General features: G+C 39.3%; 1 protein-coding gene across 4 annotated transcripts in view; it reads right to left on the bottom strand.

Annotated features, from left to right (window-relative positions):
* The window catches only part of STK3 (serine/threonine kinase 3), a 297,076-nt gene that overhangs the window by 224,331 nt on the left and 53,185 nt on the right, over window positions 1-19,560 (bottom strand). For all 4 annotated transcript variants that reach the window (XM_048841337.2, XM_075125031.1, XM_048841341.2 and 1 more), the window contains 2 exons: window positions 13,888-14,052; window positions 11,345-11,512 (listed from right to left, as the gene is read on the bottom strand). In XM_048841337.2, the coding sequence (XP_048697294.1) occupies window positions 11,345-11,512; window positions 13,888-14,052 (333 nt within the window). The remainder of the gene's footprint in view (window positions 1-11,344; window positions 11,513-13,887; window positions 14,053-19,560) is intronic.

Raw genomic sequence — 19,560 nt, 5'->3', positions numbered from 1 at the left:
ACACACCTACACTGGAACGGACATGAGCGAGCACTCAAAGAAGAATAAAGTCTTTCCCAGACCTGAAAGAGAGCTCTATGCTGCTTGAAAGCTTGTCTCACTCACCAACAGAAATTAGTCCAATAAAAGTGATTACTTCACCCACCTTGTCTCTCTGGGTATTAGAATCAGACTGGAAATGCCAATGAGTCACAAGCACTTTTTTAGGATGAGGGAAGGACTACAATTTGTTGTGAAAGCCCTTTGTTTGTGTTGGTTCTTCCTATTTAGTTTTAATCCACCTCTGGATACACATGAGATAAAGAACAAACAAGTGAAGTTGTCAAATATTATATCTGGCTTATTTTCACTATATAAATATGGCATTCATTGCAAAAATACGTAACATTTCTCTTAACTGTTTCTTTAAACTTAGAAACATTTATCCTTCACATTTTGCACCTTAAAGAGTAGTGCATCTAGCTACCACAGTGACTGAACTCCTAATATATTAATAATGTTGATATAAAGAAGCAATTGATTTACTTTCTGTGGTCATACACTTACTAGCAAGCACTGTGGGTGGCATCAATGGGCCAGGACTTCTCATCTGTGTCTGGATATTCAATTTTGGCAATATGATGTCTATTTAACCATGTGTATGCAAATACCTGACGTAGTCATACACATCAGGTATTTGCTTACATAGATCACTTATGCGCAGCTATGTATGCCTAATTTTCAAAAATTTGCCTGACATTATCTTCTCTATGGTCTATTTCAGAAGCTTTCAAGAAAGGGGTCCTGGATCTTTACTATACACCAGTATCATACCACCACACAAGAAGCAGCTTTCTATAATAACTAGGTAGCAAGCAGTTCAAGTAGAGAGGTCCTCTGCTTACATTCTGTACGCATAAATCTCTGTTCAAGGTTAAGAAAACCATGTTTGTGTATTCTGGCAAGAGAAATACATTTTAAATGAAAAAGCATTTGGCATGTTTTGTTTTTAAAATATTGTACTGCTAGAAGGAAGTATCTAACAATCTGTTCATTATTTATTGTATGGGGGGTTTTATACGGATAATTATTCGAGTTTTGATAAGATCTCTCAGCTGGATAGGCTGCTTGCTGATGCAAAGTAACAGCATATTTAAATTAAAATGTAAAGCTTGCTTTATTAAGGTCTCTTAAGAAAATATCACACTTCCTTAAAGTTTAGCTCTCAGAAAAACAGTGGAAAAAATAATGTAGCAAAAAATACAATTCTTAGCTCAGTGTTGATATTAATGCACAGTTTGTCCGACTGCCATTTGAACCACAAACAGCACTACTGTCTCTGAGGAAAAGCACTACATATCCAATTACCAGATGTAGTGGCATTTCTCACGGTGATTTATGTGGGAGGCAACTTCTTGGACTACAGAAAGAATCAATTTATACTCACAATATATGTTCTCTCTTTAAGATAAATATTGTTCTGGTATTAATTGTGCTCATGTTTGTCTTGAATACGTTAATCACTAATTTGAAATTCTAACCATGAATAGGGCCACTAAGAATACGTATTATGGAGCAAGCCCTGCCCTCAGCTTCTCACAAATGGAAGGCCACCTGGCAGTTGAATCTAGGCAGTTATTCTCTGCTAAGGAGGCAGTACTCAGGGGGCTATGCAGAGCGTGCATACTACCTGCAGAGCATAGAAACTCTGTAGTCCTTGGGCTCCCTGCATAACACAGTCTAGCAGAAAGGTGGGGCAGTTTGCCCACGCAATTCCTCTGGCCCTTACCTATATGGGACACTACAACCTCGGAGGCTCCTATAGTCATTACGCTCTGTTGCTCATCCATTCTTCTCCCCTCGCCCTGGCATGTTCCTTGCACTCAGCAAAAATTCCTGCTCCTAATTAGCTATGAACACGAGAATAGTGAAAAGCAACCCAACAAAACAGTTAGTACATTAGGTAGTCCAGTAATGCTTAACATTACTCCTAGGGGAATTCTGCACCAAAAAAATTAAAAATTCTGTGCACAATATTTTAAAATTCTGCAAAATTCAGCATACTTTATTTGTCAAAATAACACAATATAATCACTCTGGTTTCAATTATTTCTGTAATTTATTTAAACTACAGTACAATGGATGAAGAATAGGAGTGGGGAGCATTGGAGAAAATTCCCAAATGCCCTTGCCTAATATTAATGTAGCTAGGTATGACCCTCTCTTTCTAATTATTAGTCAACAAATATATGCATCCATATGCTCAGTGCTACTTCATAGGCAACTGAGGAGCAAGTGAGAACTGGGGAATCAAACTCAGAATTTATATTGGCCACTGAATATCTCCAGGAAGGTCAGTAGCAAACAGTTCATGGAGCACATTTTGACAGGAAATTTTCTCAGTCCAAAAATTTAGACCAGTTCTAATCATTAAAGTACCATAAGCATTTATAAGGCCATACTGTCTTTTATACCACTCTGGCAACAAAAAGGAGCCTTAAAACTTTTACACCTGTTTTCTACTCCTGGGGCAAATCACAAAGACAATGAAAACAATTCACCGAGTAGGCAGGCTGCTACATTCTACTCTGACTGAGAAAACAGAGCCTGCCCCATGCCTACCTCCTCAGAAACACCCTGAAGCCCTGCCCCTCCACGCCAAGTGTACTGCAATAGCGAGAGAGAAAGAGAGAGAGACAGAAAGACAGACACACACACACTCACCCCTACCTGCCCACCCCACTCCAGGCAATGATTTGTGTCTCTACCAGCTGCTCTGGGCTCCCAAACCAACTTGCTTGCGCTGCCAGGGAGGGGCGCATGAACACTCTTGCGACGTCCTTTTGCTTCTCCTTCAGAAGTCATTTTTCTGCAGGAAAGCAAAATAATTCTTTGGGGGACATGAATTCTGCACACACGCAGTGACACAAAATTCCCCCAGGAGTATAACATGGCCCTCATCCCCATGGTATCTGAGCACATCACCATCTTGAATGCATTTATCTTCAATACCACTGTAAGGCAGGTATTATCCCCATTTTCATAGATAGAGAATTGAGGCAGAGAAAGGCTAAGTGACCTGTCCAAGTTCACATAGAAAGTCTGTGGAAGCTCCAAGCCCCAGCAGGCGCCTCCTGCAGGGCTGAAGCCCCAAGTCACAGCAGGGCGCGCCCCAGCTCTCAAACTTCTGAAGGTTATTGTATGCGGCTCAGAGGGTCAGTAAGTTTGGCCACCCCTGATATATGCATACAAGTGCCTACCTGTTGGAAGAATTTGATCTTTAGGAAGGTATTGAACAAGAATTTACTTATTTGAAACAATGCTAACACCATAAGACAAATCATTTAAAGTACACCCAAGATTTAGTTTTAAGGGAGCTACCATTGTGGTCTCTTTCCTATTCTGGAGTGACCCTGCAAGAGAGGCTCCCATCAACTAGGACAATTGGTTGTAAATGGCTCTGTTTACTTGTAAGCCTTCCTGTGAGTCAGGCCAGGAAAAATGAAGGTTTGGGGTCTCACAGGACATGTGACCATGTCACCTGGTACTGGAATCTATCTTAAACCTGGTGCTCTTCCATTTAGGAGGAGAGATAGGGACCCAGAGAAACAAAAGATTCCCACCTTGTGCCAAAGCTATATAAGGAGGTGGAACAGAACAAAAGAGGTTCCAGTCATGAGAAATCCCTTAGTTACCACCTAAGCTGGAGCTAACAAGGACTGTACCAGGGGAAAGGATTGGGCCCAGATTAAGAAGGAGTCCAGTCTGTGAAAGAAGCTTATTGGAACATCTCTGAGGGTGAGATTTTATCTGTAATCAGGTTCTTAATGTATTAGGCTTAGACCTGAATGTTTTGTTTTATTTTGATTGGTAACTTACTTTGTTCTGCCTGTTATTACTTGGAACCACTTAAATCCTACTTTTTATACTTAATAAAATTACTTTTGTTTATTATTAAACCCAGAGTAAGTGATTAATACCTGGGGGAGCAAACAGCTGTGCATATCTCTCTAACAATCAGTGTTATAGAGGGCAGACAATTTATGAGTTTACTCTGTGTAAGCTTAATACAGAGTAAAACGGATTTATTTCGGGTTTGGATCCCATTGGGAGCTGGGTGTCTGGGTGCTAGAGACAGGAGCACTTGCTAAGCCGTTTTCAGTTAAGTCTGCAGCTTCGGGGGTGCGGGTCAGACCCTGGGTCTGTGTTAGATTAGCAGATTAGCATATCTGGATCAACAAGACAGGGTTCTGGAGGCCCAAACTGGCAGAGAAAACAGGCTCAGAGGTAGTCTCAGCACATCAAGTGACAGTCCCAAGGGGGTCTCTGTGACCGAACCCATCACACTCTTTACACTCTCACAGATATTCAAGGAATTGTGGGACTTGGCTAATCCAGTCTACCTTTGTTTTGGAGAAGGCATATGACCGCATTCCCCAAGATGTCTTATGGAAAGTGCCATGGGAGTATGAGGTGGCAGTGTCGCTTTTGCATGCTATCCAGTCCCTCTATTCTCAGAGTGAGAGTTGTGCTCGTATTCTTGGCGTTAAGTTAGTTCAAAGTGGGTGTTGGACTCCACCAAGGGTGCATCTTCTCCCCACTCCTATTCATGATTTTCATGTACAGAATATCGAGATGAACATTTCGCTGCCGAGTATGAAGCAACTGGAATAAGAATCAGAACCTCCAAATCAGAGGTCATGGTCCTCTCCCGGAAGAAAGTGGACTGTTCTCTCCAGGTGAAGGGGGAGCAACTGCCCTCAGTGGAAGAGTTAAAGTATCTAGGGGTCTTGTTCGTGAGCGATGGTAAGCCGGAGCATGAGATTGACCAGCGAATTGGTACAGTGGCAGCAGTGATGAAGGCACTGTACTGATCCGTGGTGGTGAAGAGGGAGCTGAGTTCTCAGACAAAGATCTCAGTTTACAGGTCAATCTACGTCCCCTCCTCACCTATGGTCATGAACTTTGGGCAATGACCAAAAGGATGAGATCATGGGTACAAGTGGCAGACATGAGGTTTCTCCGCAGGGTGGTTGGGCTTACTCTTCGAGACAGGGTGAGGGGCTCAGCTATTCAGGAGAGCCTAGGACTAGAGCCGCTACACCTCCGGATCGCGAGGAGCCAGCTAAGGTGGTTCAGGCACCTGATAAGGATGCCCCCTGGGAAGCTTCCTTTGGAACTCCACTGGGCATGCCCCACTAACAGGAGGCCCCAAGGACATGCTGGAGGGATTGTGTCTCCTGGCTGGCCTGGGAACGCTGAGGAATCCCTCAGGAGGAGCTGGAGCTTATTGTGGATGAAAGGGAGGTCTGGTCCTCCCTATTCTCCATCCTGCCGCCGGGACCCTCACCAGGAAAAGCTGAATAAAGGAAACGAAGAAGAAGAAAGACGAAGGAAGCTACCATTCCATAGCATCTGTAATATAAATATTAAATAATATTCATCATCATCATCCTGAAAAGCCCTACTTATTCAGTCTCACCAAGCTACACTGGCATCCTCTTGGAAATAGAAAAAAAAAAAAAAAGAAGAAGAAATTAAGTATGAATTTATGATCAAAATTAATTTCCACAATGTTCTTTAAAGGGCAACTTTATAATCTTATTTCTTAACGTACACTGTTGTTCTGTAACTGTGTCTATCAAAATGCACAAAGCACATGTTTCAGGTACAAATATTAGGTAGCTCCTACACCAAGACAGAAGAGACCGTAAATTACAATCTATTCTTACATTCTCTCTCCTAGAGATAGGAACCATGACTTACCTAGTTTGTACATTGATTAGCACATTGTGGGCACTACCGTAAACAAATGATAAAAGATGGTGATAAATTCCTACAGTCTGTGTAAAGAAGGACTTCATACCTATCTTCTAGGAATACCGAACAGTGCTGGATTAAAACCAAATCTCAAAAGAAAAAAACAACAAGATGCTTTATTGAAACTGAGAACTATTCCACCTGTTGAAGACAGGAAATTAACTAGATTATTCAACTAGAATTATTCATATAATAAGAGTGATGGTGTCAGCAAAAGTGGATTTTTCCATCTTTTGGTATATATTTACAGGAGATTTTAATCTTAGAGAAAACTATTTCCTCATTGGTTGAAACAGGGGTCTTCTTTAGCTAATAATGCCTAAAGCCACACTTAACTTTATCTGGCAATAATTCCCATTGCAGTCCATAGATTCCGATTCCAAGGCCAGAAAAGACTATTGTGATCTTTTAATCTAACCTCCTGTGTAGCACAAGCTACAGAACTTCCCCAAAATAGTTCCTAGAGCATATCTATTAGGAAAGCATCCAGTCTTAATTTTAAAATTGCCAGTGATAATCATTGCTAATTGTTCAATGGTAAATTACGCTCACTGTTAAAAAAAATTATGCCTTACTTCCAGTCTGAATTTGTCAGCTTTAACTTCCAGCTGTTGGATCATGCTATACCTCTCTCTGCTAAACTGAAGAACCCATTATTAAATATTTGTTCCCCCTTTAGGTACTTATAGACTGTAATCAAGACACCCCTTAAACCTCTTCTTTGTTAAGCTGAATAGATTGAGCTCCATTAATCTATCACTATAAGGTTTCCTATTTACATATGCAAGAATCACATTAGCCCTTTTGGCCACAGCATCTCACTGGGATCTCATGTTTAGCAGATTATCCATCACCACCCTTAAATCTTTTTCAGACTCACTTTTCCAGGATAGAGTCCCCCATTCTGTAAGTATGGCCTACATTCTTTATTCCTAGATGTATACATTTAGCCATATTAAAACATATTGTTGGTTTGCGCCCAGTTTACCAAGCGATCCAGATCATTCTAAATCCTGACCTGTCCTCTTTATTACTTACCACTCCCCCAATTATTGTGTCATCTGCCAACTTTATCAGTGCTGATTTAATATGGTCTTCCAGGTCATTGATGAAAATGTTAAATAGCACAGGGCCAAGAACCAATCTAATGGAACACCACTAGAAACACACTGATCTATCAGTTAGCTAGTTTTAATCCATTTAACGTGTGTCATGTTAATTTAACATCATTCTAGGTTTTTAATCAAAATGTCATGTGCAAATTAATTCCAGTTCTGTCCGGACAATCTCTACGCAAAAGAATAAATGGACACAAATCTGACATCAGGAATCATAACACTCAAGAACCAGTAGGAGAACACTTCAATCTCCCTGGTCACTCAACAACAGACCTAAAAGTGGCAATTCTTCAACAACAAAACTTCAAAAACAGACTCCAACATGAAACTGCAGAACTGGAATTTAAGTTGTAAACTGGACACCATCAGATTAGGCCTGAATAAAGACTAGGAGTGGTTGGGTCATTATAAAACCTAAACCTAATTTCCCCAATACTAATTTCCCCCTACTGTTACTCACACCTTCTTGTTAACTGTCTAAAATGGGCCACTCATTACCACTTCAAAAGTTATTTTTCCTCCCTTGGTATCCTGCTGTCAATTGAATTGTCTCGTTAGACTAACCTCACACTTGGTAAGGCAATTCACATCTTTTCATGTATTTATAACTACTCCTGTATTTGCCACTTCATGCATCTGATGAAGTGGGTTCTAGCCCATGAAAGCTTATGCCCAAAAAAATTTGTTAAGTCTCTAAAGTGCCACAAGGACTCCTCATTGTTTTTACAAGTAGATTAGCCCATGGTGGAGGTGACACAAGCTAAACAGGAGGTACAGATAATCTGGGTAAGTGCTATGGAAAAATAAATATCATGATGGGACTTAAAGCAAATCGAAACAGTTCAAATTGGCTTCCTGCAGTAGTCTGTGGAACACATGATGTCCACATGCCCATTACCAATAAACTGCAACACAGAAAACAAAGGCTAATGCTGTGAGATCTTTAAATACACAGCTACTACCACCCTGTTTCATACTATAGCTGCATGCATTACTGAGAGTGTGTAGTAAACTTGCAAAGAAGGCAGACACAAGAACAACAGAATAAGGTTTCTGTAATTGACCTGCAGCATTTGTCTGAAACACCCCACCCTGTCAGCAGATGTTGATCCCTGTTGGTGAAGTATTAAGTGGGTTCTGCTGGCTCTCTTAGGGACATGACTCATGACTTCACCCGGCTACACGGGAGGCGGGAGTTGCAGTCTTGCAGCAGAGAAAGAATAAATATCTAGATTGTGGACTGACCAGTTCTGAGGGAGGAACCCTAGGAACAGTCAAGCTTGGAGAGGTATCAGTGAACTTTATGATATTTTGTTGCAGATTTGTTGGTTAACAAAGCCAAACACGAGGAAGGGAATGCATTTGGACTGTAAATAACGTGTGGACTATGTATGTAGAGCAGGTTGGGAAAGACTCCATTTCAAAGTTTAATAAAATTTACTTTCTTTGCTTGTTAAAGAAGATTCTGTAAGCAAGGATTTTGGAGGACACAGCTTGATAACCAGAAAGGAAAATATTGCTAGAGTATTACAGAAGTTTTTGGTTACCAGATTGGTAATTTGAATCTCCGCTGATGACAGGGTCTAGACTAGAGCTAGTATAACAAAAAAAAAAAAAAAAAAGTGGTCAGTGCCAACCTTTTGTTTGCACTACAAAAGAAGAAGATGGAAGAGATGAATGAAAATAATAAAGGTAGCTGTTGATTAGGGAGGAAAAGATGAGTGAAGTAGCTGATGGTTTTATTTAAATACAGATAGTAACAGGATGCAAACAAATATGACTGTATCCATACCACAGCCTATCGTTTCACTCACTGCTATTTCTAGGGGCTGTCTTTCCATGTTCTAGAGTAGTCCTGATGCCCACAAGCTTTCTCCCTTTTAAGACTTCCTTCATCAAAGAGGCAGTATTCTGAAGAACAGATGTTGTTCTCTGAAGTATGTCTTTATTTAACATTACCAGCAGCATGAATGAAGTTAAACACCAGATGGATGAGGCAACGCAGGCCCCTTACATGTATGAAAAAAGTGATACTATTAGACTATTGGGTTGGTTTATGGTCATGGCCTTTCCATCATAAGCCAAACATGGTGGTCCCAGGCAGTAACAGCCTCAGATCTACAACACAACCAGATGAAATGGCACTCATCACCTTTATGTAGTCACAAATATTTAACCACAAGTTTAAGTACTTTACAAGAAGAAATCATTGCTATTCTTCAAACCGAAATGCCTTTTTCCTCCCTTCTCATCCTTCCCCAACTGAAACTTAGTACAATTCTTTGGAGTAGCTAGCGTGTGGTTAAAATGGAGGAAGCTATGCCTGTTCGTATGGAATCTGCTATTTCCTCCCTGCCAAAACACTTGTTTAAAAAAAGTCATGTAATATTTCTATTAAACTGTAAATGCAGGCGACAAGGAAATGGCCTACTGGCAGTGTATTACCTTTGTGGCAATGCCAACCAGCCTACAGCAAAATAGCGCATATAACATGCATTCCCAAGTACTGTAACAAAATTGTACTTTACATAAATACCACAGAACTCAAGCAAGATCCAGAAAAAGCAATGAAAATTTGCCCAAGCTTTCATGCTTGCCTATATCAATTGTATGTCATAACTAAAACAAAATAGAAAAGCATCTACATATGTCCAAGGATCCTGTGAAGTTAGATCATATAACTCTGGGGAAACTATTGCAACTTAAATCTGTGTATTTCTTGTTAACCACTGTAACAACTCACTAATAAAAATTAAGAAAAACTGTGGGTATCAAATATACAAAAAGAGTACTAACAGCATACAAGTCCTTAAAGACCATAACATAATTTATTAACAAGAACATGTGTTCTGTGTAATCCAGAATTGTTATGTTAAATTACTTTGGCCTTTGATATCATTCATTTGATTACAAGAATTTAAAAGACTCAAGCTTTCAAATTCAGAGAGTGACCTTTGGTTTATAAGCAGCTATTGTCATACTGATAAAATCCTCTCTGATAATTTAGTCCTTACCTTTCACTACCTAGTGCAACTACATGCAATTATATTAAAGTGATCCCAGATGTACTGAAGATGATTTCATTAATGTTAAAGAGTACACCTAAAAAACCCCAAAACAATCAAATAGAATTAATCTGTAATCAATACAGTTCTTCAGAACAGTTTAAAATGTTAAATCTTCATTAATTAAGCCACTCATTACAAAAGGGTGAGCTTGAAAGATATATGTCTTGTTCATCTCAATTTGAATTATTTCTAGTCATTCTTTGATTTCAAAATAGCCAAAACCAATGGCTTTGCCAAAAGTTTTATTAGGTGTTTCTTTAGATGCTATAATGTTTCAAGACCACAAAACAATGATGGTTTTGTTTTGCTTTAAATACTCACTAACAAAACTTTTTGCAACCTTAGAGATCATTCCTGGGGTTTTTTTAAGACCATAAATCTACTAAATACTCTTGAATGTATTTAAGTTAAAGTCACTGTGTAAAAACAGCACCTTTTTACTCAACCATGGTGGTTCCCTGTATTTATATTAAAATGCTGACTCATGAGATACTGACAAAAAAATATTAAACCCTATGATACGCAAGTATGTGTGTCATGCTTAAATATCCCCAAACATACTGGGAAACATACTGCCTTTAACAGCATATAATGTCTAATGGGTTCTAATTATAAATGGCACATGAAAGTAACTGTTTTTATTATAATCATACTTATTAGAAAGGCATAACTATTATTTATAGTGTAGTTCAATAAACAAAAGTACATCCAACTGGTGGCAGGACTGTCCCTGGATAACACCAGCCCATGAACTTCTCAAAGAGCAATATTTTTCAATTATCATCACTCTTAGATCACACATTCTTTTTTTTTTTCTCATCTAAGCTAATGCAGAAATACATTCCTAACTTACGTTATGTTTAGTAACACATAAAAACTGGTTTGGAATTATGAACACTGTCAATAACAAGTAATGGATCAAATCATAAATTCCGTTCTTGGCTATTACTAATCAAAACACCCTTTGAAGGGAGGAAGGATGGTCACATGGTTACAGCAGTGCACTGAACTCCGGAGATCTAGGTTCAACTTCAAACAGTCTTCCTTTGTTACCTTGGAGAAGTCACTTAACCTCTCTGTGCCTTAGTTATCCATCTGTAAAATGGAGATAACAGTACTTTCTTATAGGGGGATTGTGAAAATCAATTCCATGTTTGCAAGGTACAAACTATAGTAACAGTGCCTTTTAAGTATTGGGGAGATAGAAGTCAAGCAGTGAGTGAGACCTGATTAAGGATTCCAGGATTTTGCCCACATTTCTGTTATTTATATAAGACATAACTCTACAGCTAGCTGTGCAAACAACATACCATGGTCAATAACTCATTTTTTAAAAATGTTTTTAAAAATATTACTTACTCTCATTGGATGTATATCAGCATATGGAGGTTTTCCTTCAGCCATTTCTATTGAAGTGATACCAAGGGACCAGATATCTGCCACACAGTTATAACCAATCTCTTGAATTACCTCAGGAGCCATCCAAAATGGAGTACCTATAACAGTATTTCGTTTTGCCATTGTATCCTGTAATCACATCATTTGTGCAATTAAAATTTAGACATTTGTCTGCATAGGTTCCCATTACATTTGTTTCATATTTAAGGTTAGAACTGAGTTTCCACTGTGATCACTACATTGCCTCCCCCATCCCCACTCCCAAATCTACAAATAAACAAATACTCTCAAAATTGGTAGATGATGTCTGTGCCTGAGGAAGAGTTTTCCTTTCAAACCTGAAGTAAATAAAACAAGGGATTTCTTGATTTTTTGCTCTTAAATTAAAGAGCTTTCCCAGAGTCCAATAAGTTTAAGGTTTTTTGCCACTTTATTTTATTTCTCTTCTTCTTTCCAATGTTTTGCCACAAAGTTTACTGGACTCATGTCATCAACTGGACAAAGCCTAGTTGATTTAAACTCATTTTTAAATAGTGACACTGGAATGGGGCTTCAGAAGCTGCCAAGCTAATTTTAGCTCACCAGCAGCTTCAGAGACAGGCCAGGTTGCATAAGGAAAATCAAGTGGAAGGGTTGTTTGCTCTCCACATCTCCAACACAGAGCTCAAGAAGAAGGAAAGAGGGTGTATCTAGCAAGACCAATGTATTTCAGGTGGGAAGGGACAAAACTATGGGCTATCCCCACCCACCTCTGCTGACCACCTACAGGCAGAATTAAGACAGTGTGGTACCTTAGCTGAATTTCCAAACTCTCAAGTTTGAGTTTCTTGAAAATCTAATCTTAACCCTACATTTCTAGGATTTTTATTTATGTACATATTTACTTCTGTAAAATAAGGATTGTTATTAGCTAGGATTGCTAACTATAATGTCCTTATAAAGGTTTTTACTCTTAAGTTATTGATATGTACTCCCAACTGCTTCATTTTTAAGATTTTTTTTTAAGAGGGATCACTTCATGTATTTAGTTGAATTCATAATGTTCAGCAGACGCTATTACAATGATAATGTAAAAGTTATTTCTGTTATGTCACACACAAAAAATGCAAACATTTATGATCCTACTGCCATAACAAAGGATCAAGCTCTTTTGAAATGTAGAAGTGCCCATAAATCCATATGATTAATAAGTTAGCCAGCCACTTTTCCAGGTTTTGGAACACCTGCACCTTAACGGTGCCAGAAAAGGGCCAAATTGAAGGAAATAAAAAGTGGTATTTTTCCAAGCTCTGCCCACATTAATCACAAGGATAAGAATGTGCTCACTGTAGGTGTGGAGATGTTAAAAATATGATCACATGCTTTCTGGACTCCTCTGGGCTCAATAAGCTTGGATTCCTTTTCGTGGTTCTTCAATAATGCACATGGGCTCTGCTAGTCTACCTAGGAAACTGTCTCTCAACCTTTTCAGACTCCTGTACCCCTTTCAGGACTCCTATTTGTCTTGCGTACTCCCAAGTTTCACCTCACTTAAAAACTACTTGCTTACGAAAATCAGACATAAAAACCCAAAATTGCTTATTTTCATTTTGTTTGTATGAAATTTTAGTTTGTACTGACTTTGCTAGTGCTTTTTATGTAGCCTGTTGAAAAACTAGGCAAATATCTAGATGAAGTTGATGCATCCCCTGGAAGACCTTGGTGTACCCCTGGTTAAGAACCACTGACCCAGGGCACCAGTCAAGGGGGTGAAAACAGTTGTGACTTTCCCAAAGGTCACCCCACTTGTGGCACCAAAATGAGAAGTCTCTCACAATAAACTACAATAAACTCTGCAGTATTGTGATCCTCCCTCTTCTTTTTTACAGGAGCAATGAAATCATTAATAATGTTGACATTTAAATTATTGTTATTAACACTTCACTCTGAGAGGTATTGTTCCAGGCTCTTTCCACACTCATATTGACATCTCTGCATCACTTAAATTCAGTTAACACATATGAGATTTTCTTTGCAACCACAGCAACTAGGGACTCACTTTTTAAACTAAGCTGAAATTCTAAAGAACAAGACAGTAACTTCAGAGAGTTTTGGTATGGCATATGGGCACATACTAGCTGTTCCCCAAGCCCTGGTACCAGACCGACAATACTGAAGTATTCCATGTATTTTCAAGACAACTACAGCATAAACACAGGAGCAGTACAGTCTTTCAAAAGTCCTGATTAGGCTATAATTCAAGCAACTAAAAATCAAATTAAAGGCATTAAAGTTGATGGTATTATGAGGTTTTTTATCTAGTTAAGTAAGCTCAATAAAGTTAGAGAGCAACAAAATAATCATCACGGGAAGAAGAGTGCTCTCTTTCCCACCATCACCAGTCACTCCTGGCCATGGAGAATGATGAAAGGAAATGAAAAAGTAGAAACCCTTTTTTTAAAAAAGTGAATGGTTATGAGCATTATAACAATCTAAAAAAGATTCTGATCTTTTCATATACTTACTGTTAATTGGCCAGCCACTCCAAAATCAGCTAATTTTGCATGTCCTTCTGTGTTAAGGAGGATGTTTCCAGCCTTTATATCTCTGTGTATTTTTCTCATGAAGTGCAAATATTCAAGTCCTTTAAGTGTGGATTTAAGAATGGTGGCTATTTCATCTTCTGTTAGCTATAAGAAAAACAAACATCTAACTACTTTTCTTCTTGGAAATACACACACACACACGTTACACATTTAAATAAACAACATGATAGCCTAGAAGAATAAAACTCAGGTTCTGTAAACTGTTTTATAATTATTATTATTATTATTATTTATATAACATACATGAAGTATGCTAGATGCTTTACAGACATGAGGCAAGACCAGGTCTCAAAGAGTTTACAATTTAAGACTCTGATCCTGCAATTTGATCTACATAGCTGGACGGGAAGTAAACCTACTTCAGATATGAGCAGGAGTTCACCCATACAGATCACGTTGCAAAATTGGGCCCTAAACATCACATAAGCAAAATAGGGGTTGAAATGTTGCCACGGGATTAGCTTAAAACTTTTTTGAATTTGTTTATAATTTTTCTTTATTTATACATACGAGAAAGAGTTTTCTCTCTCCCCAATATAATCTATAATTAGATTATTAACTCTTAGAGACAGGTGCTACCCCAAAGAAAATGTCTCACCAGTAGAGTTAATACGGACTCTTACCGGGATTTTAGCACAAACAACCCCCATCATTCCCCCATTGTCTGCATGCTAAAACCCGTTACCCAGATTTGGAGTTGCTTTGAGCCTGAGCTAGCAGACCCAGCTGCAGGTATGGGTTTGAACCTTGTCTCCACTTTAACTCGGGCTGGAATACACCCACTTTGCAGCGTGGATGCAGGCTAAATCACTCAAGAGCTGATAGTCCTCTAATGCTTTCCCACACTTCCCCCTGAAAAACAGGCAAGTACTCCCACAATTGACTGGGAAAGAATCAGAGCATCTCAGCACAGAGAGCCATGGGACAAGACCCCGAACACAAATAAGCAAGTGAGGACATCATAATGTGAATATGACTTTGCACTGGGGACACTAACACCTGGGCTAGACTACCCCAGGTGCTCAGACCTGGTTGCTTATCACCCAGATTAACTATGCAGTGAATCACAGAAATGTAGGCTGGAAGGGACTTCAAGAAATCACCAAATCCAGCCCCCTGCACTGAGGCAGGACTGAGTAAACCTAGATCATCCCTGACAGGTTTTTGTCCAACCTGCTCTTAAAAACCTCCAATGACAGGAATTCTACAACATTCCTTGGAAGTCTATTCCAGTGCTTAACTGTCCTTATACTTAGGAAGATTTTCCTGATCTCTAATCTAAGTCTCCCTTGCTGCAGATAAAGCCCATTATTTCTTGTCCTACCTTCAGTGGACGTGGAGGACAATTGACCACAGTCCTCTTTATAACAGCTCTTAACATATTTGAACACTCCTATCAGATCCTTCCCTCTTGTTCTCAAAATACTGAGCATGCCCAGTTTATTTGTTTTTAAACCTCTCCTCATAGGTCACATTTTCTAAATCTTTTATTTTGTTGCTCTCCTCTGGACTTTCTCACCAACTTGTCCAGATCTTTCCTATTAAACACCATACTGCAGTTGAGGCCCCCTCAAGGATCAAGTAGAGCGGGACATTTACCTCTTGTGTTGTACATACAACACTCCTATTAATACACCCCAGAATATTAGCCTTTTTTGCAACCGCATCACACTGTTGACTCACTTTTAGTTTGTGATCCACTATAACCCAGATTCTTTTCAGCAGTACTACTTAGCCCGTTATTCTCCATTTTGTAGTTGTGCATTTGAGTTTTTACTTCCTAAGCAGAAGACACTTCTTAACTCTGCATTTGTACGGCACATAACAGACTGTTACTCTGATCCTCATGAGAGCCTCTAAGTGCTACTTCAAGTAATAAATTAACAGTAACAAATTAAATAAAAAAAGAAAAGGAGTACTTGTGGCACCTTAGAGACTAACAAATTTATTTGAGCATAAGCTTTCACGAAAGTTTATGCTCAGATAAATTTGTTAGTCTCTAAGGTGCCACAAGTACTCCTTTTCTTTTTGCAAATACAGACTAAGACGGCTGCTACTCTGAAACCAATAAATTAAATGTTAGTTGAGGGTGCGCTAAGTACTTCACAGGATTGGCCCAGGATGAACTCTTCAACTCTGGGTACAGAGTAGAGGCCAAACAAATCCTTTTCAACTCTGGGGTGTATTAATAGGAGTGTTGTATGTATGACACAAGAGGTAATTGTCCCAGTATACTTGACATTGGGGAGGCCTCAGCTGGAGTACTGTGTCGAGTAGGAAAGATGTGGACAAGCTGGAGAGAGAATCCAGAGGAGAGCAACAAAAATAATAAACAGTTTAGAAAACGTGACCTATGAGGAAAGGTTTAAGAAGTGGAAATTAAATCCTACTAAGGAAAATAGAAAGAAGCAAAAACCTCTGGCAAGTGAAGTGTAAAAAAATAATTAGGGAGGCCAAAAAAGAATTTGAAGAACAGCTAGCCAAAGACTCAAAACAAAGAGCAAAAAAAAAAAAAAAATTAAGTACATCAAAAGCAGGAAGCGTGCTAAACAACTAGTGAGGCCACTGGATGATCAAGGTGCTAAAGGAGCACTCCCCAAGGAAGATAAGGCCATTGCAGAGAAACTAAATGAATTATTTGCATGGCGGAGGATGTGAGGGAGATTCCCAAACCTGAGCCATTCTTTTTAGGTGACAAATCCGCGGAACTGTCCCAGATTGAGGTGTCATTAGAGGAGGTTTTGGAACAAACTGATAAACTAAACACTAATAAATCATCAGGACCCGATGGTATTCACCCAAGAGTTCTGAAGGAATTCAAATGTAAAACTGCAGAACTACTAACTGGTATGTAACCTATCATTTAAAGCAGCTTCTGTACTGGGAGAATAGCTAATGTGATGCCAATTTTTTAAAAAGGCTCCAGAGGCGATCTAGCAATTACACGCTGGTAAACCTAACTTCAGTACCAGCGAAATTGGTTAAAACTGTAGTAAAGAACAGAATTATCAGACACCTAGATGAACACAATGTGTTGAGGAAGAGTCAACACGTTTTTTGTAAAGGAAAATCATGCCTCACCAATCTACTAGAATTCTTTGCGGGGGTCAAAGGACATGTGGACATATCTGGTGGATAGTGCGCACTTGGACTTTCAGAAAGTCTTTGACTAGGTCCCTCACCAAAGGCTTTTAAGCAAAGTAAGCTGTCATGGGATAAGAAGGAAGGTCCTTTCATGGATTGGTAACTGGTTAAAAGATAGAAAACAAAGGGTAGGTATTAATGGTCAGTTTTCAGAACGGAGAAAGGTAAATAGTGGTGTCCCCCCGGGGTCTGCACTGGGACCAGTCCTATTTAACATATTCAAAAATGATCTGGAAAAAGGGGTGAACAGTGAGATGACAAAATTTGCAAATGATACAAAACTACTCAAGATAGTTAAGTCAAAAGCAGACTGAGAAGAGTTACAAAGAGATCTCAAAAACTGGGAGATTGGGCAACAAAATTCAATGTTGATAAATGCAAAGCAATGCACATTGGAAAACATAATCCCAGCTCTACATATAAAATGATGAGATCTAAATTAGCTCTTACCACTCAAGAAATAGATCTTGGAGTCATTGTGGATAGTTCTCTGAACATCCACTCAATGTGCAGTAGCAGTCAAAAAAGCTAACAGAATGTTGGGAATCATTAGGAAAGAAAGAAATAAGAATACAGAAAATATCATATTGCCTATCTATAAATCCATGGTATGCCCATATCTTGAATACTACATGAAGATCTGGTCATCCCATCTCAAAAAAGACATATGGAATTGAAAAGGGTACAGAAAAAGGTAACAAAAATTAGGAGTACGGAAGTTTTGTTATAAACTGGGGATGCATCACTTGGAAGTAATACAGGAGAGGAAGGACCTCAGAGTATTGGTTGATCACAGGATGACTATGAGCCGCCAATGTGATATGGCTGTGAAAAAAGCTAATGCGGTCTTGGGATGCATCAGGCGAGGTATTTCCAGTAGAGATAAAGAGGTGTTAGTACTGTTATACAAGGCACTGGTGAGACCTCATCTGGAATATTGTGTGCAGTTCTGGTCTCCCATGTTTAAGGGGGATGAATTCAAACGGGAACAGGTACAGAGAAGGGCTACTAGGATGATCCGAGGAATGGAAAACCTGTCTTAGAAAAGGAGGCGCAAGGAGCTTGGCTTGTTTAGCCTAACCAAAAGAAGGCTGAGGGGAAGATATGATTGCTCTCTATAATTATATTAAAGGGATAAATACCAGGGAGGGAGAGGAATTATTTAAGCTCAGTACCAATGTGGACACAAAAACAAAAGGATATAAATTGGCCATCAGGAAGTTTAAACTTGAAATTAGATGAAGGTTTAGATAATTAGATAACCATCAAAGCAGTAAAGTTCTGGAACAACCTTCCAAGGGAGCAGAGGAGGCAAAAGACATATCTGGCTTCAAGACTAAGCTTGATATGTTTATGGAGGGGATGGTATGATGGGATAATGTGATTTTGGCAATTAATTGATCTTTGACTATTAGCGGTAAATATGCCCAATGGCTTGTGATGGGATGCTAGATAGGGTGGGATCTGAGTTACTACAGAGAATTCTTTCCTGGGTGCCTGGCTGGTGAGTCTTGCCCACATGCTCAGGGTTTAGCTGATCGCCATATTTGGGGTCAGGAAGGAATTTTCCTCCAGGACAGATTGGCAGAGGCCCTGGGGGTTTTTCGCCTTCCTCTGCAGCTTGGGGCACGGGTCACTTGCTGGAGGATTCTCTGCACCTTGAAGTCTTTAAACCACAATTTGAGGACTTCAGTAGCTCAGACATAGGTCAGGGGTTTGTTACAGGAGTGGGTGGGTGAGATTCTGTGGCCTGCGTTGTGCAGAAGGTCAGACTAGACCATCATAACAGTCCCTTCTGACCTTAAAGTCTCTGATTCTAACAGCTTTCATACGAGGAGAGATTAAGACTGGGACTTTTCAGCATGGAAAAGAAACTACTAAGGTGGGATATGATAGAGGTCTATAAAATCATGACTGGTGTGGAGAAAGTAAATAAGGAAGTGTTATTTACTCCATCTCATAACACAAGAACTAAGGGGTCACCAAATGAAATTAATACACAGCAGGTTTAAAACAAACAAAAGGAAGGCTTCAGAGGGGTAGCCATGTTAGACTGGATCTGTACAAGCGACAAAGAGTCCTATGGCACCTTATAGGCTAACAGACGTATTGGAGCATGAGCTTTCGTGGGTATTTGTGTTAGTCTATAATGTGCCACAGGACTCTTTGCCGCTTAAACAAAAGGAAGTATTTCTTCACACAACGCACACTCAGCAAGTAGAACTCTGCCAGAGGTCATTATAAAGGCCAAGTCTATAACAGGCTTCAAAAAAGAACTAGATAAATTCATGGAGGATAGGTCCATCAATGGCTATTAGCCAGGATGGGCAGGGATGCAAAACCATGCTCTAAAGCAGTGGTTCTTAACCTGGGGTGCGAGATGCCCTTTTTGGGGGTGCGAGACATGCCAGATTTTTTTAGAAGGTAAATCATCAAAAACACAAATTA

This window comes from Caretta caretta, chromosome 2 (assembly GCF_965140235.1).
Source record: "Caretta caretta isolate rCarCar2 chromosome 2, rCarCar1.hap1, whole genome shotgun sequence".
In the NCBI taxonomy this organism is placed as follows: Eukaryota; Metazoa; Chordata; order Testudines; family Cheloniidae; genus Caretta; species Caretta caretta.
This window is presented reverse-complemented; position numbering and strand designations above follow the sequence as displayed.